Here is a 23,829-nt window from a genome sequence, read left to right on the forward strand (position 1 = left end):
ATTCCATGTACAAATAAATTGACCATTTGCATGGGGGGAGCTCACCAGTAAAGTTAGAAAGGACATGACCCAGAGTATCTGATCAAAATATTTTAATGTTTCAGACTTACATAATAGGGAACATAAAAAAGAATCTCACTTAGGTCAGCACATTTCCATTGATGAGTCAGCCCTTGTATTAACAATTCTTCCCACATCTACAGAATTATTAGCAAAAGGGATATTGTTTCGCAATCTTGGTCATGTTGGGGAAATAATCCTTATTGCTTTGATAAATTGGTGAGCTGGTTGATTGAAACAAATAAAGGGACTGAAGTGACACCAGCTGGATAATGCTGGAAATGCAGGTAAAACAGCACCTCGTGCAAAACACAGGCCTCTAAGTTATCCATTGAAGATCTCACCCCATGTTAACAGACTGCAGTCACCACTCATCTTCTGTGGAGGTCCAAGATCTGCATGAAAAAAGTGATAGAAAACCATTTGAAAATAATTACATCCCAAACTACAAGGATCCTATGGGATTAATTATTATCTGTCTCCTCAGACTCAGGCCTGTCAGAGCCAGAGAGCACCTTATCGCCACAGATATTCAGAGCCCAGTGCAAAACATCACAAGAGAAAGACATTTAAACAAGGATTCAATTTGCTAGTCATTAGTACTTAAAGCTCACCTTGTAGTTTGGTATCGACTTAGCCTTGTCACCTTTGGGGAAAATAAGTTTCATTAGGACAATAATCAATGAACATTAAAATCTACAAGACAAGACTCAGACTAACATTATCCTCAGACTCAGGCCTGTCAGAGCCAGAGAGCACTTTATCGCCACAGAAATTCAGAGCCCAGTGCAAAACATCATAGGAAAACAAAGTACATGAAAGAAAACCAGACTCACCTTGTGGATTGTTCTGACAGCCTCGTAACCTTTGGACAATAGAAAAAGACTACCATAAGGACAATATCTGCAACGGACAATCAAGCAGACAAGACTAACTACAGTAGACGCGAGCATCCTCAGACTCTGGCCTGTCAGAGCCAGAGAGCACTTTTATCGCCACAGAATTTCAGAGCCCAGTGAAAAACATCATAGGAGACGTTTCAGACAACGTGCCAGACACCGCAATGCCCCAGGTAACTTGCTAGCTAAGCAGTGTCCATAGAAAGGTTTACCCTCTTAGTTATAGGCTAAATCAAAACGAGATATATTTGCCAAACAATTGATTAGCCTCAAGTCGAAATTATAAATTGAAAGTTCCATACAAACGTTTAAGTAGCTATAGCTAACTACTTAGCCAACATGAGCTTCCTGCAGACGTTCTACAATTAGCCTACTTTGCTAGCAAGCTGCTAACGTTAGCTAGCAACATCGAGGGAATTCGTTTACTGTCTAACTAAATAAAACATGACTGCTGAGGAAAGTAACTATCTAGCTATATCGTTTAATTCAAATAAGACGAAAATGTCAAGCTTCACACTCACCAAGCCACGTGCTGCCCCTCCAATCTAACCTTAGGAAAAGGCTGACCCACCAAAATGGCCGGTTTTATATGTCATTTCTGGGAGGTCCAAAGAATAGGACCCCATTTTTTTTGGCTGCCTATCGTAGGCGCCGTAAGTAAATACAATCACCTTGTTTAGAATTAACAACTTGAAGTCGAACTATGAAATAAAATGTATTTAAAGTGTATTATATGCATATTTAATTTGTTAACTACTTGCAACATTTTGTCTTGGATAAGATATCCATTGGAGAGGCCATACATGCCAAAGCATACATGATTAATTGGTAAAAAGAACATGTGATCAGGATACTTTATTGCCAGAGTTACCATTATACACTTCAGTATAATACACTTCAGTATAATGGTAACTTTGTGTGAGTGGTTTTACTTTTGGAAGCATAATGTGTGGATTGATAATACTGTATTTCCCCTCAATGACAGACCAATGTTTTAGGTTCAGAATCATTTGGGATGAGCAACAAGTATTAAACATAGTAATCAAAACTGTTTAAATTCAAATTTAGTCAAAGTACTGAACCATGACAATAACATGAGCTTGAATGCCACGCCTGCATTGCAGAGTCACTGTGTCAGCAGCTCAACTGTCACATTTTTTAAACGACAAGTCCTGGCAAGGCAGAACAGAGAAGTGTAGCAAAGCATTAGGCATGAGATCATAAGGTATGTGAGTGACTGCTGTTGGTAATATGGCCTCCTATTCATCTCCGGAGATCCCCAGCTTTAAAGTAAAACACACATTCTCTCTCTCTCTCTCTCTCTCTCTCTCTCTCTCTCTCTCTCTCTCTCTCTCTCTCTCTCTCTCTCTCTCTCTCTCTCTCTCTCTCTCTCTCTCTCTCTCTCTCTCTCTCTCTCTCTCTCTCACACACACACACACACACACACACACACTCAGACGCACACCCACTCACACACTGGATGTCCTCACCAGCTGTGGCAGACCCCCAAACACCCTTGGGGAATGTATAGAGGAGTGGCAAGGGGGACGTATAGGGGGTGGAATTTTGTTCTTCTTATCTTTGACTATATAATATGTGATTCTGTGGCTTGTGTAGTGGTATTTAACAACATACATACACATACATACATATAGTTATATGACAAAACCTTATGCTCTATATAGCACACATACACAGTGCTCTGTAACAGTCCTAGTCAAAGGTTGCTACCCCAGACCACAGGCACACATACACAGTAAAAGCCAAAAACACTGCACACTTCATTAACACTCCATGGAGAGAGAGAGAGAGAGAGAGAGAGAGAGAGAGAGAGAGAGAGAGAGAGAAAGAGAAAGAGGGAAAGAGAGCAGAAGTGGGAGGGGTGCTGTCCAGTGGTGTGGTACAAAGAGCCAGATAATTAGTTTTCTGCAGCTGTTTTGAAGAGAGAGAGGGAACGGAGAAAGCGGGTGAGGGAGGAGAGAGGGGAAAAAGACAGCCAACTCATCTGACACGGACAGTGGGCCAAAGAAAGGGAAGAAGAGGGAGCAAAAGCACGGTAAAAGGAGTGGAAGAGAGAGGAGAGAACTACGGAGAAAACTGAGCAGGCTAAGGGGAGAGACAAACGGGGAGAGAGAGAGGAGGGTGGAGAGAAACTTAACCCAGAAAAGAAGAGCAAGTTAAAACAGTGAGGCCACCAGCAGCAGTGAACGAGTGAGAGGTAAGAAACTTTTCCATGTATTTCACTGTAACCTCAGATTTCTCTGGCTGAATTCAAACTTCATTAAGACCTGATACACTGATAGTTTACTGTACAAGTCTATTTTTGTAGTATGCATTCATATGTTGCTATATATTTCCTCTAGGCGTGGGTGTATGTACTGAGTCATGTGTGACAGCCAAAACGGGGGACAGGGGGAGGAGAGAGAGTGTATGCCAGAGGGGGTGATGGGTACTGTGGTGGGGGAAGAGAAGGTAGACAGGGGGTGAGAGAGTTGGCAGTGGGAGTATGTGCCAGGCTTGAGCATTTCAATAAGTTTCAGAAGATTTACGCTTTCTGCTTTCTCTTGGGGTAGGCTATTGCAAAAGTGTTGGACTCCTCCAGAGATTTCTAATAGTTTGACTTGGACAGCACACAGACAGACAGACAGACAGACAGACAGACAGACAGACCGACCGACAGACAGACAGACAGACAGACAGACAGACAGACAGACAGACAGACAGACAGACAGACAGACAGACAGACAGACAGACAGACAGACAGACAGACAGACAGACAGACAGACAGACAGACAGACAGACAGAGCGAGAGAGAGAGAGAGAGAGAGAGAGAGAGACAGAAAGGATCCACACTTTCATCACAGGCCCTCACTGAAGATGGAGAATCATGTGATAACCCATGATTAGAGGCAGATACAGAAGAATCACTGGATCTGATAGTGGGTCTGACTGAGGGTGCGAGAGATAAAGATATCTGGAAAACAGACAGAGAAAGATTAGTCTTGTGACAGAGTGGGATTTGTTACATTCTCTGTAAAATGCCTTGAGAGAGGTTTTATTGTAAGCTGTTTGGGATCATGTGGGTTTGTCTCTCTAGTTTATATTTTGTGTCACTGAGCATGTGAGTCTGTCTCTAGCCTTTTGGGGATTTTTTTGCAGTTTTTAAGCTAATTTCCTGCAATTCTACACATTTTGTAATGACATATGCCATGTTAATATGATATCTTAATGAGAATGACTAACAAAACTAACTATCAGTGACTGACATAACAAGAGAACAGTGCAGGCTGGTGGGAGAAGCTATAGGAGGACGGGCTCATTGTAGGAGGACGTCCTCCTATAGCTCCTCCCACAAGCCTCTTCTGCAGCAGAAAAACTGCTGATGTACAACCGCATTTTGAAATTGTACCTGGTGTATTCTTACTCTCAACAGTAAGTTTAGACAATTATATTTTTGGGGGTCGTGCCCGCTAGCGGCCGAGGGCCCTAAGAAACCTTCTATGTCGCTGGAACCGGCACTGTCTGTCTGAGTGCGTGTCTGTAGATTCAGGAGCATGTGAGTTTGTGTGTGTGTTGTGTGCGTATTGCATGTGTGTCTATGTTTTTATGTCTTCTCTAGGGCGAGAGGGGAAGACAAGCCCATCAGCAGAGTCACAGAGAGGGAGAGAGTAGGGAGACGGGGACAGTGGGGTGACCTTTACCCCCTGTTTATTTTGGGATTGCTCAAGTTTCAAAGCTGGGAATTGTGGGAGAGGGCATTCCAGACTTGCTGGTAGACTCAGGGCCTTAAATGCCAGGCCTCTGAGTATCTGTTTTACTGTATTATACTGATACTGTACCACGCCAGAATAACTCCCTCTCACCTAGTTATCAATCTACCCTGTACACTGTAGAAATTATACTTTGCTTTTGCAACACATTTGTCCAATTCTAAACTGTAACGGAAAACTGTAATTTATACGGTAATTTGGGGTATTATCAACAACAACAAATAATTGCTGTATTTCTAATGGTATTGTAATTCCAAACCACAGAGTACAGTACCATACCGTATCTTTGGAGCACCAAAAACCTTTTGACCACTAGTGGGTGCATGGTATTGTTGTTTCTGGCTCATTACCATATTTCGAGGCATGCCTTGTAAGATGCTATATTTGTTGCACCGTGAGTGAGAATGCTGTACCAATTTAACTCCTATGTGGTTACAGTGCCTCATCAATTTAAAATGTATAGGGGACAGATTGGAGTGGCAGCAAGTTGTACCCCTTTCCTGCAGTCAGTGACCAAAGTGCTCTCTCTGGCCTTATGGGTGGAATGTTATCAATATTTTTCAGAATATGTTAATTTATCAAGATATTTCTTTTTTTACGCAATGAAAATACAGTGTTTCTATGTCAAACAGTTTTGTTATATTTCAGTCTTCTGTGATTTATGTTTTAAATATTTCAACTCTATATCTGGCATGGTACAGGTTTCTTCTTGTTTTTAAGCCCATAACCATGTGTGTGAGGTGTATACATTTGTTTGAAAGTAGATTTGTTTAAGACTACCATGTGTGACAAACACTTTGCATACTGCAGCAGCCAACCTGCTTGCACCAATCCCTTGTAATTACAGAAAAATACTGTGAAATATAAACCCCACCCCTCAGTGAATTTCATTCATTCACAGTTGAAGAGTACTTGCTTTGATACCGTATTTAAATTACAGTAGGTATGCTACAATATGAAACACAGAATTGTACTTATGACTGAGCTGCCTGTAAGTTACTGTCAAATTCACAGCAAGGCCTTTACAGTGTATCATCCTATCTGTCCAGTTGTATTTATACATGTAACAACCTCTTGAATAAACTTTACTGTGTCGGAAAATAATTATCTCAGACTTTCTAAACCAAACTGGTCTTCATGGATTTCCATCATTGTATTCAACTGACCACCCGGGTGGTGTAAAGGTATGTTGAGAGGTGCACAGAATGTTGAAGAACATAAATGATTTCACTATTTATTTTTCTGTTTCAGTGGACAGGATGTCGACTCTCCCTCCTGAGGTTGCCACTGAAGATGCCACCAAACAGAGCTTCTGGATGGTGAGTGTGTGTGTGTGTGTGTGTGTGCACAGAGAAATGGAGTGAGAGAGATGGAGAAAGAAGTGGAGGGGGAAGGAACAGACAGGAAAACACAACACCACTTAGCCTCAGGATGTCTTGATAACCTTGTACAAGAGATTCCCGCGACAGACAAAACAGTATTGCTGCTCTTAGGTCAGTGTGTACAAGGCCTCTCTATCACACTAGGCTGGCTATATGTTGTTTAGCTTCAGATACATGAAGTTCTGCTTCCCTTTTAGCTGGGACATCATCCCATCATTCACCCACCTCTTTACAGCCGTGTCCTAATCATTACAACGTTATTACCTGTTAATAAACAACTCTGAAATGGATTATAACAACTTAATAATTCCTCATATATGCCATTTAGCAGACGATTTTATCCAAACCAACTCACAGTCATGCGCCATACATTTTACGTATGGGTTGTTGGATGCTTAAGATTTGTATTTAGTTGCAGTGTACAGTGAAACACTTAAAGCTCCGAGCTCCAACAGTGCAGGTGTGAATGAAAAAACAAAACAATAATAACACTGATAAATATAAATGTCCATTGGGGTCCATAGAGGGAGCAGATAGCCAATATGTTTCTCAAATTAAAAATATATTTGTTTTTAACCATCCTCCATAATGCTCATATCATGATAGGCTGATAAATGTGCTATGGCTATAGGATAGGTTGGTTTGGCTTCTATGCTCCACCAATTGGCTAGTTGCAGCTCCATCCTACAGAGCTCCATCCGACTGACCCGAGTCTGCTTGTTCTCTTCCTGTTTGCTGGCCTCCTGGTCATTGCCCCACTTTCATCTCCCCTCTCTCTCTGTAATTTGGGCTCCCTCCTGTTGTGTTGGATGTGTTTCCAGCCCAGTTCCTCTTAGTGCTGTTCTCTGGCCCTCCTCTTCTGGCTGCTGCCTGTCATTGTGAAGTGTTGGGTTGAATATGTGCTCTGACTCTTATTATGGAGTATAAAGGTTGTTTTGTCATAGTTGTTCCTAGTTAAGTTCTGTAGTGTGTAGAATAGCCATCACTGGAGAGACAGTCCACTGTACTGTCTGATTGATTTGAGTTTCTAGGTTCACTATGTTGTTTCCCAGCATTTCACATTGTTCTAGTTCTGCCTGTTATGTACAGAACTATACAGCCATTTGATTGCTCTACTGTATCGGTATGTACATGAAATGTGATTTGTTACAGAGAACCATGTCAGATCTCTGATTACTTGTTTTCTGTGATATACTGTAGTGTTGTACAGGCTCAGTTGTAGTGGCTGTCTCGGCCTTTGTGATTGGTTGGCTGCGGCTAGTTCCGGAGCAGTGCTGTTGGCTTTGGGCAAGATTCCTCAGCTGTTTTCACTTAATTCTCAGAGTCAGTAGAAACCACAACATACACAAAGAGAGAGGGAGAGGGAGGAAACGGGAATAGGATGACCTAAAGGAGAGACAATTACATAGATATTGTTTGTAAATGTGCCAAGGTGTGTGTATGTATGAGAGAAAGAAAGTGAAAGAGCGAGAGAGAGAGAGAGAGAGAGAGAGATTGCGAGAGGAAGAGTGAGTGAGAGAGTGAGAGAGAGAGAGAGAGAGAGAGAGAGAGAGAGAGAGAGAGAGAGAGAGAGAGAGAGAGAGAGAGAGAGAGAGAGAGAGAGAGAGAGAGAGAGAGAGAGAGAGAGAGAAAGAAAGAAAGAAAGAAAGAAAGAAAGAAAGAAAGAAAGAAAGAAAGAAAGAAAGAAAGAAAGAAAGAGATTGCGAGAGGATGAGAGAGCAAGAGAGAGAGAGAGCGAGAGAGAGAGAGAGAGCGAGAGAGAGAGAGAGAGAGAGAGAGAGAGAGAGAGAGAGAGAGAGAGAGAGAGAGAGAGAGAGAGAGCGCGAGAGAGAGAGAGAGAGAGAGAGAGAGAGCGAGAGAGAGAGAGAGAGAGAGAGAGAGAGAGAGAGAGAGCGAGAGAGAGAGAGAGAGAGAGAGAGAGAGAGAGAGAGAGAGAGAGAGAGCGAGAGAGAGAGAGAGAGAGAGAGAGAGAGAGAGAGAGAGAGAGAGAGAGAGAGAGAGAGAGAGAGAGAGAGAGAGAGAGAGAGAGAGAGAGAGAGAGAGAGAGAGAGAGAGAGAGAGAGAGAGAGAGAGAGAGAGAAATGAAAAAAAGTGATCAAACTGAAGCAGAGGGGTGAAAATAGAGCCAGGAAAATAATGGAGCGTTTTCCAAACTCCACATCCACAAACACAACTCTGGTAATGTCATTACCCTCAGTGAATTGCCCTCTCTTACTCCATCACTCCCTTTTCATCTGTCCTTTTACTGGCCTGTCTATGGGCCTGTATTCACCAGCCACACCCCATGGTGCCTTCATTAGGCTTTTACAGAAACCTCAAAACATTAAAATGACTTGTCTAAAGGAAAACAGATCGACGTTAGGATGAGAACAGGTTACAGGTCACGGTGTTGAGAGTGTAGAGAGGAAACAGTAAAATTGTTATTTAACTGAAATGAACTTCACTATCCGTGTTAATATCCATTGCTACATTACTACTGTATGTTCAATCAATCTCAAACTTTTCCCTCCCCCTCCTCATCCTTGTTCACTCCCTCCCTCCCTCCCTCCCTCCCTCCCTCCCTCCCTCCCTCCCTCCCTCCCTCCCTCCCTCCCTCCCTCCCTCCTTCTCTCTCTCTGTCCTCCCCCTAGCCTGGGAACTACCAGCGCACGGTGAAGCGCACGGAGGATGCCTTCCAGGCGTGTAATGACATCGTGGTGTGCTTCCAGGAGAGAGCCCGTGTGGAGAGGCAGTACGCTCAGCAGCTCAGCGAGTGGAGCAACAAGTGGAAGCCCCTGGTGGACTCCAGTGAGTACTGCAGCTGAAGAGATTCACTGTTTGCTCACTATGTTCCCTGTTGATACTGTATACCCATCCACTCTCTCTCTCTCTCTCTCTGCTCTCCTCCCTCTACAGGCCCGCTCTATGGATCCCTCCTGCAGGCGTGGCAGTGTTTCCTCTCCTCCGCCGACCGTCTCGCCGCCCTGCACTCGTCTGTGTGTCGCTCCCTGGTTTCGGAGGACGGGGACCGGGTCAGGACCTGGCAGAAAGAGACCTTCCATAAGAAGCTCTTTGGAGGCTTCAAGGAGTCCCAGGACTTTGGGACTGGCTTCGCACGTGCTCAGAAGCCCTGGGCCAAACGACTGAAGAAGGTTAGAATACTGTAGATGAAAGAGAGGTCTCTCTAAGACACTATGAATCACCGCGTTGAATGGACAATCTCTACTGAGAAATTCCCAGACTCAAAGATCATACCTTTATATAGGGTAGGGCAGAGGTAAATGACTTGGGAGTGTTTGTATGGGAGTCTTCATTGAGTCACTAATATGTCAGTGTTACCTTATGCCCCCCCTCCAGCTGGACAAAGCCAGGAGTGCGTTCCATAAAGTGCAGCGTAAGGAGCAGACTGCCAGGGACCGGGAGGTCCACGCCAAGGGCAACCCTGACGTGGCCATCGAGAAACAGAGGAAGATTCAGGAGGAAAGAGAGCTGGCTCAGCAGGAGACAGAGAAAGTAAGTGATAGACAGTAAGAGAATGAAGGAGAGAATGAAGGAGAGAAGTGAATGTGTGAGTCTGTGTGTGTAATAATGTGTAATAATGTGTAACTCTCCCTCCAATGCGACACCCCCAGGTGCGAGCCCGCTATGAGAAGGTTCTGGAGGAGGTGACCCGCTATGCCCCTCGCTACATGGAGGAGATGGAGTGTATTTTTGACCAATCACAGGAGGAGGAGAGGAAGAGGATCAGCTTCCTCAAACAGGCCTTCCTGTCCGTCCACAGACACCTGGACGTCACCAACAACGAGAGGTAGGCTACACCTGCAGCCAGACTGTTAGAAATGGAGAGTGAGAGATGAGATAAAGACATTTACACAACGCAACTACAACAAACACACCCACAGGACGGTGGGCGTGGGTGTGTTTGTTGTAGTTGCGTTGTGTAAATGTCTTTATCTCATCTCTCACTCTCCATTTCTGTCATGCCCCATTCTCTTATCCCCCCTCTCTATTTATCCCCCCCTCTCTCCCTCCCCTCCCTCACTCTCCTTCTCCCCCCTCTCTCTCCCTCACTCTCCTTCTCCCCCCTCTCTCTCCCTCACTCCCCCTCTCTCCTTCTCCCTCCCCCTCTCTCCTTCTCTCCCTCCCCCCTCCTCCTCTCCCTCCCTCCACGTCTCTCCCAGTGTGAAGGCTGTGTATAATGAGCTCCACAACACTCTCATGGCCATCAATGAGCAGGACGACCTGCGCTGGTGGAAGAACACCCACGGACCGGGCATGCCCACCGACTGGCCTCAGTTCGAGGTGCAACACACTCACACACACAGACACAGCGGGCTAATGGAACTTAATGGGGCCTAATATAGTGTACTGTAATATGGATTGATGTAGACTTCTGCCCTGTGTTATTGTCAGAGTTAGTCTAATGTAGTGAACAGTGTTACAAGCTAATGCAGCAGACTGTATAACAGTAGTGCATGGTCCAACATACTGAGTATAACAACAATGTGACCAGTATTACAGTCTCTGGAGGCTAATATAATGGACCGGTCTGCCTTGTTGTACAATGGGGTCTAATGAAACGTCTCTTTCAGGAGTGGACGCCAGAAAAGAAAAGCAAAAAAGGGAAGAAAGAGAAAGAGGTAGAGTCACAGCAAGGCACCATAGAGAGGAGGTAAACATGTCTCCATCTGTCTGTCTTTATTGATTCCTCCTACAGTACAACTCTATCTCAGTGATGTTAAGTATTTGGAGGACTTTACGTTACAGTCTTAGTATGATACAGGAGACATGTAGTACTCACTTCCCATCTCATTATGAAGAATCATATAGTTCAGATACTGACTGTTGTGTTAATTGCTTGTAGTTACGGTTAGTGTATGGTTGATTTACACTCTCTCTCTCAGTGTAATGATCGGAGGAGTAAAGGTCAGGGCTCTCTATGACTACGACGGACAGGAGACAGATGAGCTCTCCTTTAAAGCAGGTAGGCCTTCACGCTCTACTTGTCTGTGAGTGTGTGAGAGAGAGAGAGAGAGAGAGAGAGAGTCTGTGGTACTCTGTTACTGAATGATATATTATGACCATCCTCCACCTCTCCCCTCCAGGTGAGGAGTTTCTGAAGACTGAGGATGAGGATGACCAGGGCTGGTGTAGAGGGATGAAGGATGGAGGGAGAGAGGGACTCTACCCAGCCAACTATGTAGAAACAGTGTAGTTACACCACTATGTTTGTAAAAAGAAATAGATAGAATGAAAATGAAAGTGACTCATTTTGATAAGAAACATTGTGTCTAAAATGATCCTCAGCTGATGTGTACTGTGTACTGTTCCTTAATGAATCCAGGCTGCATCACATCCGGCCGTGATTGGGAGTCCCACAGGCCGGCGCACAATTGGCACAGCGTCGTCCAGGTTAGGGTTTGGCCGGGGTAGGCCGTCATTGTAAATAAGAATTTGTTCTTAACTGACTTGCCTAGTTAAATAAAGGTCAAATAATTTATGAATAGGAAGGAAAGCTTTCATCCAAAGAGAATACACTATGGGGATATGATAGCTCTGAAGGAACTTTTGGCATACCTACACGGCATCAAATATCCTGGTTTTTTTCTTCTTTAAAATATGTTGGAAAATGTTTCATATATTTACCTGAGACACCTATATGAAAGCTATATGATGTATGATGCCTTTTTTGTATAATTTGAGAGATGCGATGCTGATTCTATAGGTACGTACATGTATTGTACATGTCACCACTTGATGCTGAAGCCATACTCTATGTTTGCTGTTCTTATAGAGCTAAACTCTCCTGTTCGCTTTAGTGAACCATATATTTATGTAGAAATAAGTGCTTATCACAGTGCTTAGACAGGCTTTAATCAGTGATTATTATGAACGGAGTGAAACTTTGACAATGAGCACAATTCATCAATACCTTTAGCCTTATCAGTAATAGTATGAGCAGTAATGTCTCCTGTAGTCTGTGTATGTTATAAGAGTACGATGTGACAGGATTGGGATCTCCTTTCAGAGGGACTGTAATAGATCTCCTCTCATCGCCTTCTTGATGACAACTACCCTTAATAGAAACTTTGCCAAAGTGAAGGATAGGATGCCATTTCTGGGCCTGTCCACGTTCTGGTTTTTCTTTTCCATTTCTAAATGCGTGTATATGTGAGTGTGTACTATACATGCATGTGTGTGTATATGTGAGTGTGTACTATACATGCATGTGCGTGTAATGTGAGTGTGTACTATACATGCATGTGTGTGTATATGTGAGTGTGTACTATACATGCATGTGCGTGTATATGAGAGTGTGTACTATACATGCATGTGCGTGTAATGTGAGTGTGTACTATACATGCATGTGTGTGTATATGTGAGTGTGTACTATACATGCATGTGTGTGTATATGTGAGTGTGTACTATACATGCATGTGTGTGAAAGGTAAGCCTCGGCCCTCATTGTCTCTTGTAGTAGTATATTTGAGCCTTTCTAAAGAATAAAATGAAACAAAACGGATGTTGATAACTTTTGTTGCCGTGTTCTTGGGACAGGAGATGACAAGTGATGACACATTTAATGATTGTGTTGGTGTTGTTCTACAGGACATACAGTATCTACAGTGTTTATTTACACATACACTGAAGAGAATGGCTAAATGTACAGTATATGTGTGTGTGTGTGTTTGAGTGTGCGTGTGTGAATGTGTGTATACAAGTGCTTGCAGCCGTGTGTGTGTGTGTGTGTGTGTGTATGTGTGTGTGAATACCATCGGCCTGGGTGTTGAACAGGGCTCTGGAGCATGTTTATGGTGCCACATCAGTGGAGTTGTCAGTCTGAGTGACAGTCAGACACAGACATCTCTGGCTCCCAAGTGTGTATCACAGACTGTGTCAGAGTAGAGCAGAGTGGAGTAAGTGGCACAGCAGTGCAACAAACAGATGGTATCATTGTAATGTGATATGGAATTCAACAGAAATAAAGGTTATGTATTACAGCTAAAACATAAATGGAACGTCTACTGTATATCTAGAACCATGCCATGATTTGTATGCCACATAGTTTAACATCTGTTGATTGGTCAAAATGATACCCCACCTGTATGGGGTCACGTAAGTAGGAAGAATGGGTCAAAATGGCCGTGGTGGGGCCTCCCGGGTGGCGCAGTGGTCTAGGGCACTGCATCGCAGTGCTAGCGGCGCCACCAGAGTCTCTGGGTTCGCGCCCAGGCTCTGTCGCAGCCGGCCGCGACCGGGAGGTCCGTGGGGCGACGCACAATTGGCCTAGCGTCGTCCGGGTTAGGGAGGGTTTGGCCGGTAGGGATATCCTTGTCTCATCGCGCTCCATCGACTCCTGTGGCGGGCCGGGCGCAGTGCGCGCTAACCAAGGGGGCCAGGTGCACGGTGTTTCCTCCGACACATTGATGCGGCTGGCTTCCGGGTTGGAGGCGCGCTGTGTTAAGATCAGTGCGGCTTGGTTGGGTTGTGCTTCGGAGGACGCATGGCTTTCGACCTTCGTCTCTCCCGAGCCCGTACGGGAGTTGTAGCGATGAGACAAGATAGTAATTACTAGCGATTGGATACCACGAGAAAAGGGGATACAATTTAAAATAAAAAATAAAATAAATATTTAAAAAATGGCCGTGGTGGTGTGAGGAAACAATGAATTAAATGTTTGTTTAAAACTTTGAAAGTAAAATAGTTGAGTAATTGTGCTGTAAAAACCTGATCCTTTGAATTATCTTCCTGGGGAAATGTAATCACTGGACTACTCTCATCACCAAGGACTTCCTGATTGTGTTGATTGACTCTCCTGCATTTCCTGTTGGATTTTAATTAAAATTTTTGTGAAATTACTCTCATTTTGGTTTGTGACCTTTGAACTCTGGACTACTGAATTGACAGGTAGCTAGATATAGTAGATAGATTGTTGGCCCTCTCCACACTCCCTCATTGTTTCATTATGAAGGCAAGCAAACATGCATTATTAGCTTGTGTGTCGTGATGGTTTAGACTTGCACAAATACAGTGTGATAGAAACACAACCTAATGATGCCACTCTGAGGGGGGAAAGACGCTTAAAGGGATAGTTCATCCAAATGACGAATTCACCTCATCTTACCTCATCTTAAGGGTGCATAGTAGTCCATGGAACCGTAGAGTCAGCTACCCCAAGGTTACCTTCACCTTGTAGGGATTCCGTTTCTAAGTTCCTGGTAGTCCGACACCCTTGCTATCCAATAAGCTTACCTCTGAGTCTTCATTTGGCCAATCAGAGCACAGCTTATTATCAGCTTGGATGCACCTCCCTCCTATTCCACAGAGATAGAATTCAGCAATTTATATTCATTAAGAGAGCTAATTTTGTACAGTAAGTCTAATGCCAACACATAACAATTAACACTCACTTGTTTGTCACGGCAATTATGATTGGAAACAGCTCATTTACATGCTAATGGTCCCCTGACAACCATTGAAATTGACGCCAGTGAGCTCTCAAAGACAAACCGGCCAATAGTGTCACCCATTTATCTTAGTCAGGTCAACATGTGGCCAACCACTCTTAGTACATAGTCTCTGCCCTCTGTATTTACTATGAAACAGTCATACATCACATCTCCTGCCACTCACAGCAGTCACCACGAAGACAGTCAATGGAGAGAGTCAGTTTACAGTGGCTTTACCTCCGGTGTCATATGATTATATAATTTTGCTTAGAAGAGTGATTTGATCCTATCCCTCATGATCTCTTCTGTTTGTGTGGATCCTCCTTCTCTCCGTCTCTCTGTCTCTCCGTTTCTCTCTCTCTGTCTCGTTCAAATGAAATTCAACTACACTTAATATCCTACACACACCAAGGTAGAAAGATGGACATGCACCCATGCAGACTCATCTGCAGTTCACCAGGCAGCCAACAGAGGGGGCTAAAGGATCAGATTGGCAGCATACAGCAGGCCTTTCTCAAGGAGAAATATGCTCACTGGTGTAGCAGCATATTGGGAAAATGTCTTTATTCCCTCATGTTTCATGTTGTGACAAGCAGAACTTTGGGTTGCCATGGAGAGAGCTGCTGGAAAAAAACATAATTAAAAGCCCTGGAACTGGTGTTAGTCTGACTCAGTGCATGTCTGTCTGCAAATGAATGAGAATGCAAGATGTTTCCTTGAAGGCAAATCGAAAGAATATTGTGTGTATGCATAATGTTCATATAATGCTGAGTGTATGTTAAAGGAGATGGGAGTATGTCGATTATGCTGTGTTACTCATATGTCTTCTTTGATACAATTCAGTCTAGCAGGGTAAGGTACATAGAAAGTGTGTGCGTGCGTGTGTGGCTGTTGTGTGTCTGTGGGTATCCCTATGTAAACACAGACCGGTGTGTGTAGAAATGACTCACCATCCCTGTTAGAAAGACACGGGGTAGAGGAGCAGATGAGCGTTCTCCCAGCTTGTCAGTTACACAGCACTCCCAGATGGGCTCTCACATCCTCCCCTGGTCTCTCTCAGATACAAAAACACCTCCAGGGGAGAACCTCAATCCCCCTTACGGCCCACAGGGAGATGACACCCCCAATCCCCCCTATGGCCCACAGGAAGATTAAACCCCCAATCCCCCCTATGGCCCACAGGGAGATGAAACCCCCAATCCCCAATACGGCCGGCCCACAGGAAGATTAAACCCCCAATCCCCAATACGGCCCACAGAAAGATGAAACCCCCAGACCCTCCTGCGGCCCACAGGAAGATGAAAGCCCCAGACCCTCCTACGGCCCACAGGGAGATGAAACCCACAGACCCTCCTGCGGCCCACAGGAAGATGAAACCCCCAATCGCCCCTATGGCCCACAGGGAGATGAAACCCCTAATCCCTCCTGCGGCCCACAGGGAGATGAAACCCCCAATCCCCCCTAAGGCCCACGGGGAGATGAAACCCCCAATCCCCCCTACGGCCCACGGGGAGATGAAACCCCAAATCCCCCCTACGGCCCACAGGAAGATGAAACCCCAAATCCCCCCTAAGGCCCACAGGGAGATGAAACCCCCAATCCCCCCTACGGCCCACAGGGAGATGAAACCCCCAATCCCCCCTACGGCCCACAGGGAGATGAAACCCCAAATCCCCCCTAAGGCCCACAGGGAGATGAAACCCCCAATCCCCCCTACGGCCCACAGGGAGATGAAACCCCCAGAACCTCCTGCGGCCCACAGGGAGATGAAACCCCCAATTCCTCCTACGGCCCACAGGGAGATGAAACCCCCAGACCCTCTTGCGGCCCACAGGGAGATGAAACCCCCAATCCCCCCTGCGGCCCACAGGAAGATGAAACCCCCAATCCCCCCTGCGGCCCACAGGGAGATGAAACCCCCAATCTCCCCTACGGCCCACAGGAAGATGAAACCCCCAATCCCTCCTACGGCCCACAGGGAGATGAAACCCCCAATCCCTCCGACGGCCCACAGGGAGATGAAACCCCCAATCCCCCATGCGGCCCACAGGAAGATGAAACCCCCAATCCCCCCTGCGGCCCACAGGGAGATGAAACCCCCAATCCCTCCTATGGCCCACAGGGAGATGAAACCCCCAATCCCCCCTACGGCCCACAGGGAGATGAAAACCCCAATTCTCCCTGCGGCCCACAGGAAGATGAAACCCCCAATCCCTCCCTGCGGCCCACAGGGAGATGAAACCCCCAATCCCTCCTACGGCCCACAGGGAAATGAAACCCCCAATCCCCCCTGCGGCCCACAGGGAGATGAAACCCCCAATCCTTCCTACGGCCCACAGGGAGATGAAACCCCCAATCCCCCTGCGGCCCACAGGGAGATGAAACCCCCAATCCCTCCTACGGCCCATAGGGAGATGAAACCCCCAATCCCCCCTAAGGCCCACAGGGAGATGAAACCCCCAATCCCCCCTACGGCCCACAGGGAGATGAAACCCCAAATCCCCCCTACGGCCCACAGGGAGATGAAACCCCCAATCCCCCCTAAGGCCCACAGGGAGATGAAACCCCCAATCCACCCCTGCGGCCCACAGGGAGATGAAACCCCCAATCCCCCCTAAGGCCCACAGGGAGATGAAACCCCCAATCCCCCCTGCGGACCACAGGAAGATGGGGGAGAACCACAACTCCCTGTTATAGGCCAAGGGAGGATTAACACCAGGGTTGAACATACAGGGCTTGCTGGTAGCTACAGGAAAGGGCAGGGCTGAGTCAGCCAGCCTCAGGAGGGAGGACCAGGGTGCGGGCGAGAGGACCAGAAGGTGGGGAAGAGGACCAGGGGGCGAGCGAGAGGACCAGAAGGTGGGGAAGAGGACCAGGGGGCGAGCGAGAGGACCAGAGGGGGGGGGAAGAGGACCAGGGGGCGAGCGAGAGGACCAGAAGGTGGGGAAGAGGACCAGGGGGCGAGCGAGAGGACCAGAAGGTGGGGAAGAGGACCAGGGGGCGAGCGAGAGGACCAGAGGGGGGGGGAAGAGGACCAGGGGGCGAGCGAGAGGACCAGAAGGTGGGGAAGAGGACCAGGGGGCGGGCGAGAGGACCAGAGGGGGGGGGAAGAGGACCAGGGGGCGAGCGAGAGTACCAGAAGGTGGGGAAGAGGACCAGAAGGTGGGGAAGAGGACCAGGGGGCGGGCGAGAGGACCAGAAGGTGGGGAAGAGGACCAGGGGGCGGGCGAGAGGACCAGAGGGGGGGGGGAGAGGACCAGAAGGTGGGGAAGAGGACCAGGGGGCGGGCGAGAGGACCAGAAGGTGGGGAAGAGGACCAGAAGGTGGGGAAGAGGACCAGGGGGCGGGCGAGAGGACCAGAAGGTGGGGAAGAGGACCAGGGGGCGGGCAAGAGATGCAGAAGGTGGGGAAGAGGACCAGGGGGCGGGCAAGAGGACCAGAAGGTGGGGAAGAGGACCAGAAGGTGGGGAAGAGGACCAGAATGTGGGGAAGAGGGCCTGCTCACACAAGAGGGTCAGCTCAGGAGAAAGGGGGGAGGGCTCTCTGGCTCGCTTGGCCTCTGTGTACATCAATTTTTCATTTTAAATTGCCCAAAAATAATGAGCAATCAAGAAGATGGTTATTCTAGCATTTCAATTAGCCTAATTAAAGAGAGGGCAGCAGGCCACTGAATAGAATTGCTAACAGTACTGTGTGTGCAGTACGTCTGTGTGTGTGTGTGTGTGTGTGTGTGTGTGTGTGTGTGTGTGTGTGTGTGTGTGTGTGTGTGTGTGTGTGTGTGTGTGTGTGTGTGTGTGTGTGTGTGTGTGTGTGTGTGTGTGTGTGTGTGTGTGTGTGTGTGTGTGTGTGTGTGTGTGTGTGTGTGTGTGTGTGTGTGTGTCTACATGTGCGTCAGTGTGTTTGAAATACTCTCTGAGGGATTGAATTCCTGCATCACCAGTCAGATTGAGAAATTAACCCCTTTCTCCCCAAATCTCTCCCTCCATTCATAGCCCAGAACGTAAATTATAACCTCAATACCAACACCAGATTCCAGAACAGATCCTGCATTCACTCCAGTTTAACAAACACCATTTACCTCAATCTGTTGCTGATCCTAGAACAGTTAGTTGATAACATCCTGTTTCTCTCTACACCAGACTGAGTACCCAGTAAGGCTCAGGCAGCCATGCAGAAGGGGCTGGCAGTGAGAGAGTTAACTGTAACTTCAGCACCTCGTCTGCTCTGACAGTGAGAGAGTGAACTGTAACTTCAGCACCTCGTCTGCTCTGTCAGTGAGAGAGTGAACTGTAACTTCAGCACCTCGTCTGCTCTGACAGTGAGAGAGTTAACTGTAACTTCAGCACCTCGTCTGCTCTGACAGTGAGAGAGTGAACTGTAACTTCAGCACCTCGTCTGCTCTGACAGTGAGAGAGTGAACTGTAACTTCAGCACCTCGTCTGCTCTGACAGTGAGAGAGTGAACTGTAACTTCAGCACCTCGTCTGCTCTGACAGTGAGAGAGTGAACTGTAACTTCAGCACCTCGTCTGCTCTGACAGTGAGAGAGTGAACTGTAACTTCAGCATCTCATCTGCTCTGACAGTGAGAGAGTGAACTGTAACTTCAGCATCTCGTCTACTCTGACAGTGAGAGAGTGAACTGTAACTTCAGCACCTCGTCTGCTCTGACAGTGAGAGAGTGAACTGTAACTTCAGCACCTCGTCTGCTCTGACAGTGAGAGAGTGAACTGTAACTTCAGCACCTCGTCTGCTCTGTCAGTGAGAGAGTGAACTGTAACTTCAGCACCTCGTCTGCTCTGACAGTGAGAGAGTGAACTGTAACTTCAGCACCTCGTCTGCTCTGGCAGTGAGAGAGTGAACTGTAACTTCAGCACCTCGTCTGCTCTGACAGTGAGAGAGTGAACTGTAACTTCAGCACCTCGTCTGCTCTGACAGTGAGAGAGTGAACTGTAACTTCAGCACCTCGTCTGCTCTGACAGTGAGAGCCAGATGGTCATGTAGAACACTCACAGTGACATGAGCGAACACAGCTCCCTCTGCTGGAGCTCCCTCACACACACAGACACACATGAACGCAAGGACTCACACACGCGTGCGAGAAGCACACACACACGCACGCATGTATGCACACACTCATTAACATAAATGCAAATGGTACACGCACTAACACATTTCCTACAGCTTTCTTTCCACGGTTCCCTGGTCGTTTCTTCTTTCATTAGTCACCCCTTTCATCCTCTCTCTCTCTCTCTCCCTCTCTCTCTCTCTCTCTCTCTCTCTCTCTCTCTCTCTCTCTCTCTCTCTCTCTCTCTCTCTCTCTCTCTCTCTCTCTCCCTCTCTCTCTCTCCTCATGTCCCTGTGCTCCTCGTTTCAGTCTGCTGGTCAGAGTTAATTGGCTGCTGTCTAATTGCTGCTCATCAGCTTGAGTAACCAAACATTTAAAACAGCAACAAATCCTCCTCTTTCTCTCTCTCTCTCTCTCTTTCGCTCTCTCTGAGTGTTTTATTCCCAGTCCCCCAATTCCCCCTCTTTCATTCTGTCTGTCTTCCTCCACATAGCCCCCCGTTTGTTTATGTGTTCATCCCCGGCCTGTTTTTCTACCACACCCCTCATAGACAAAAACACACACGCACACCGTGCGCGCACACGCACCCATATTCCCTCTCTTCCGTTCCCTCCCCCTACCCTGTTGGCATTTTGTCAGGGTCTGTTTGTTTCGGTTGCCCTCAGTCTCCCCCACCACCGTATACCCTCTTTAATCTGTTTTAGAAAAACCTCAGAGCAGAGTGCTTTACTGGCATGGCAGTCAAATCCATACAGAAAGAGTGCATAAAATGGACATCTCAACCGCGGAGCAGTTTAGCCAAAGTGACGTGATATATAGAGCATACTGTATCACCGTGGAGGAAAAACACCTCTATCAACAGAAAGACTGCTGCTGCCACTGCTACTGTGGGTGTCTCTAGGGGATGAGACGTGTGTGTAGAGAAATATGATTTTGATTACACAATCTCACAGACACACACACACACACACACACACACACACACACACACACACACACACACACACACACACACACACACACACACACACACACACACACACACACACACACACGCACGCACATGTGCCCAGGCACACACTCACTCACACATGCAAACATCCAGGAATCTGAACCTACGATAATGAGTGTGATAATGAAGTTTGGGCATTGGTTTGGAATGCGCTAAATTACAAGTTAGGAGTCTGTTCTGTCCTAAGGACTGGTCATAGAGCTTCACTGGCCTCTCTCTTGCCAGTCTTCAAACACGTCTGTCAGGGACACGTCACAGACCCACACATGATGAGTCATTTACGTTTCCTTCCATTTAACACCTTCATTTGGAAATGTACATCTATATTTCTAATGTGACTTTAATGATGACATATGGCTTCTAATGACATGAAGGAATGAGAAAGTAAAGACCAGGTACAGAGATGGATAGAATGGAAGGATGAAGGAAGAAAGAGGCAGAGAAAGAAGATAAACAGAGACAGAGATGGATAGAATGGAAGGATGAAGGAAGAAAGAGGCAGAGAAAGAAGATAAACAGGGACAGAGAGAGTAAAGGGGGGTGACGACTAGAGAGAACAGAATAGAGGGAAAGGGAGTAGGAGGCAGAGGGGGGAGTCAAATCAAGAAAATGAAAAGCAAGGGAAGGAGAAAGAGAGGTGTGGGCGACTCGCCCCGAGAGACGGTAGTCATGGTAACATATGAAAATGAAGGGATGAAAGATGAATAGAGACTTTTGGTAAGAGAGGGCAAATACATAAAAACATAGCTGCTAATTAAATGTCACACTAAAAGTAAATGCAGAGCAGTTACTACACGAACACAGATTCAAAGGATGGTGATGACTCTCCCTCTCTCCTATCTTCCTCTCTCCTATCTCTTTATATGGTGGCATGTCTGACCTGTAGTCAGCTGGGGTCACACACCATCTAGGGTCAAGGGGACAGGGTCAGGGATCAACATGACAGATCCCTCCCAAATCTTGAATATGTCAATAAACAGATCTTGAGAAAAGGAATTAACAGGATAGATCCTTAAAGACGAGTGTGTATGTGCGGGTGTGAGATCAATAAGGCCAGTATTTCATGGTAAGTGTGTGTTTGTGTGCGTGTGCTCTTAAAGGGGAAGATACAGTAAGTGTCATGTCAGTGCTTGTTCTAAAAGCGACACAGTCTCAGTTTGGACAGTGGCTGCTGCTGTAGGCCAGGCTTTTACGTTCTCTCTTCTCAATCCCATTTTCCTCCAACATGTTCTCTTCTACTCCACTTGTCCTCTTCCTATCTCACTTTTATAGCCACTCTGTCTGTCTGTTTCTGACCTGTCCTTTCACATTCTGTCTCTCTCCTCCCCTCTCTCACACTGTATCATCCCTGTCCTCTTTCATCCTCTCTCAGCCTCTCTCTCGCTCTGTGCTCTGCAGTGACAGTTAACAGAGGCAGCTGTTTACCGTCATTTATACATCAGTCATCCCTCGCTCTGGGGGTTCTCCCCTCGGACACTCTCTCTCTCCATCCACCATCACCCTCTTTTCCTCTCTGTGATCAGATGATCAGGAGAGAAGTAATTATGACTTATTATGACTGTCTGTGATCAGATGATCAGGAGAAGCAATTATGACTTATTATGACTGTCTGTGATCAGATGATCAGGAAAATAATTATGACTTATTATGACTGTCTGTGATCAGATGATTAGGAGGGAAGTAATTATGACTTATTATGACTGTCTGTAATCATATGATCAGGAGAAGTAATGATGACTTATTATGACTGTCTGTGATCAGATGATCAGGAGATAAGTAATTATGACTTATTATGACTGTCTGGGATCAGATGATCAGGAGGGAAGTTATGATGACTTATTATGACTGTCTGTGATCAGATGATCAGGAGAAGCAATTATGACTTATTATGACTGTCTGTGATCAGATGATCAGGAAAATAATTATGACTTATTATGACTGTCTGTGATCAGATGATTAGGAGGGAAGTAATTATGACTTATTATGACTGTCTGTAATCATATGATCAGGAGAAGTAATGATGACTTATTATGACTGTCTGTGATCAGATGATCAGGAGATAAGTAATTATGACTTATTATGACTGTCTGGGATCAGATGATCAGGAGGGAAGTTATGATGACTTATTATGACTGTCTGTGATCAGATGATCAGGAGAAGTAATGATGACTTATTATGACTGTCTGGGATCAGATGATCAGGAGGGAAGTAATTATGACTTATTATGACTGTCTGTGATCACTTGGAAGTATTATTTCCACACATATAATTATGGTAGAAATTTGAGAATTGCCCTGTTAATACTAGAATATTTACTGTACATAACATAGGATATCAGTATGTCCAGTAAGATGCTATTACTCAGCTATTTTCAGCTATAGTGATCAAAGAGGGTTATCATTATCAGTGTTAGTCAAGCCAAAGTCTCTTGTCCCAAAAACAACCATCCTCATTGAGGTGTATCTACATAAAGTCACACAGCATCATATCTCATGTCAGCCCAAGAAGTTGGCATGTTCCTTCAGTCCATCAGCCATGCATGGCTCCTGGCTGAGTATTCGGATTATTTGACCTAAAAAACATTATGACCCTTGATAGCTTGCAATGCTGAGAAGTGCTTAAAATCCCTATATCGACTGTAGGCTGGGCCATCCTAGATTAAAGCAGACCTTATAAAGCCCGGCCTACACTATATTTCAACTACCTGTATCAATAATGTGTAGATACATGTATTTGAGACAGCAGGCATTGCCATCTAGGCAGCTTCTACGGGCCTAGTCCAGCCAAAGGACAAGGCAGTTGTAATTTTATACAGTAAACACATTTAAACACATAAATGAAATCAAGAGGAAAGGGTAATCATAAATACAATGCAGCCTACAATTAACACGGTAGGTAGTAACCCCATAATATGCCTACTATGAATAACTTGCAGATGAGAGAGATGACTTGACTTACTACAGAACTTGAAATGGCCGGTAGCCTACATAATGAGGCGTAGTCACTCACAGCCTCAAATTATGCGACGTCTAAACTCATTCTAGTAAGATCTCATGGGCTGCCCAAGGGTTGACAAAGATTAGCAACGCCACATATAGGCTACAATGGAATGCTTCCCACTACAGTTGCCAACATTGCTACAGTTTTCAATTATTTTGGTTTTGGTGTTGTGTCACGTCGTTAGATAGACCTACAGTACATACATGAAGGGA

The 23,829-nt window shown here is 46.0% G+C and overlaps 2 protein-coding genes, 1 long non-coding RNA gene and 3 other non-coding genes across 7 annotated transcripts; 2 read left to right on the plus strand and 4 right to left on the minus strand.

Moving 5' to 3' along the window:
* Nucleotides 1-77: 77 nt before the first annotated feature.
* LOC139574893 (uncharacterized) lies at nucleotides 78-1,550 on the minus strand. The gene is made up of 4 exons (XR_011674856.1): nucleotides 1,481-1,550; nucleotides 897-925; nucleotides 675-706; nucleotides 78-455 (listed from the first exon to the last, which is right to left on the minus strand). It is a non-coding gene; the product is annotated as an uncharacterized lncRNA (long non-coding RNA).
* Nucleotides 537-624, minus strand: LOC139540138 (small nucleolar RNA SNORD88). Its single transcript, XR_011668097.1, has one exon. It is a non-coding gene; the product is annotated as a small nucleolar RNA SNORD88 (small nucleolar RNA).
* Nucleotides 781-868, minus strand: LOC139540131 (small nucleolar RNA SNORD88). Its single transcript, XR_011668094.1, has one exon. It is a non-coding gene; the product is annotated as a small nucleolar RNA SNORD88 (small nucleolar RNA).
* Nucleotides 1,009-1,097, minus strand: LOC139540141 (small nucleolar RNA SNORD88). The gene has a single exon (XR_011668098.1). It is a non-coding gene; the product is annotated as a small nucleolar RNA SNORD88 (small nucleolar RNA).
* A 1,184-nt stretch (nucleotides 1,551-2,734) lies between the features above and the next one.
* Nucleotides 2,735-12,613, plus strand: LOC139574904 (protein kinase C and casein kinase substrate in neurons protein 3). 2 transcript variants are annotated; one of them, XM_071399857.1, is made up of 10 exons: nucleotides 2,735-3,177; nucleotides 5,981-6,048; nucleotides 8,742-8,898; nucleotides 9,007-9,242; nucleotides 9,448-9,603; nucleotides 9,723-9,898; nucleotides 10,272-10,392; nucleotides 10,683-10,762; nucleotides 10,995-11,074; nucleotides 11,196-12,613. In XM_071399857.1, the coding sequence occupies exons 2-10, from the start codon at nucleotides 5,989-5,991 to the stop codon at nucleotides 11,303-11,305; spliced, it is 1,176 nt and encodes a 391-aa protein (XP_071255958.1). In that variant the 5' UTR covers nucleotides 2,735-3,177; nucleotides 5,981-5,988; the 3' UTR covers nucleotides 11,306-12,613. The 2 variants fall into 2 exon arrangements, with proteins under 2 accessions (XP_071255958.1, XP_071255959.1); XM_071399858.1 differs by having other exon boundaries at nucleotides 10,683-10,730.
* Nucleotides 12,614-15,802: 3,189 nt separating this feature from the next.
* Nucleotides 15,803-17,158, plus strand: LOC139559914 (uncharacterized). Its single transcript, XM_071376411.1, has one exon. It carries the CDS (start codon nucleotides 15,803-15,805, stop codon nucleotides 17,156-17,158), a length of 1,356 nt encoding a protein of 451 aa, XP_071232512.1.
* The last annotated feature ends 6,671 nt before the right edge of the window (nucleotides 17,159-23,829 follow it).

Source organism: Salvelinus alpinus, chromosome 1, assembly GCF_045679555.1.
Source record: "Salvelinus alpinus chromosome 1, SLU_Salpinus.1, whole genome shotgun sequence".
Classification (NCBI taxonomy): domain Eukaryota; kingdom Metazoa; phylum Chordata; class Actinopteri; order Salmoniformes; family Salmonidae; genus Salvelinus; species Salvelinus alpinus.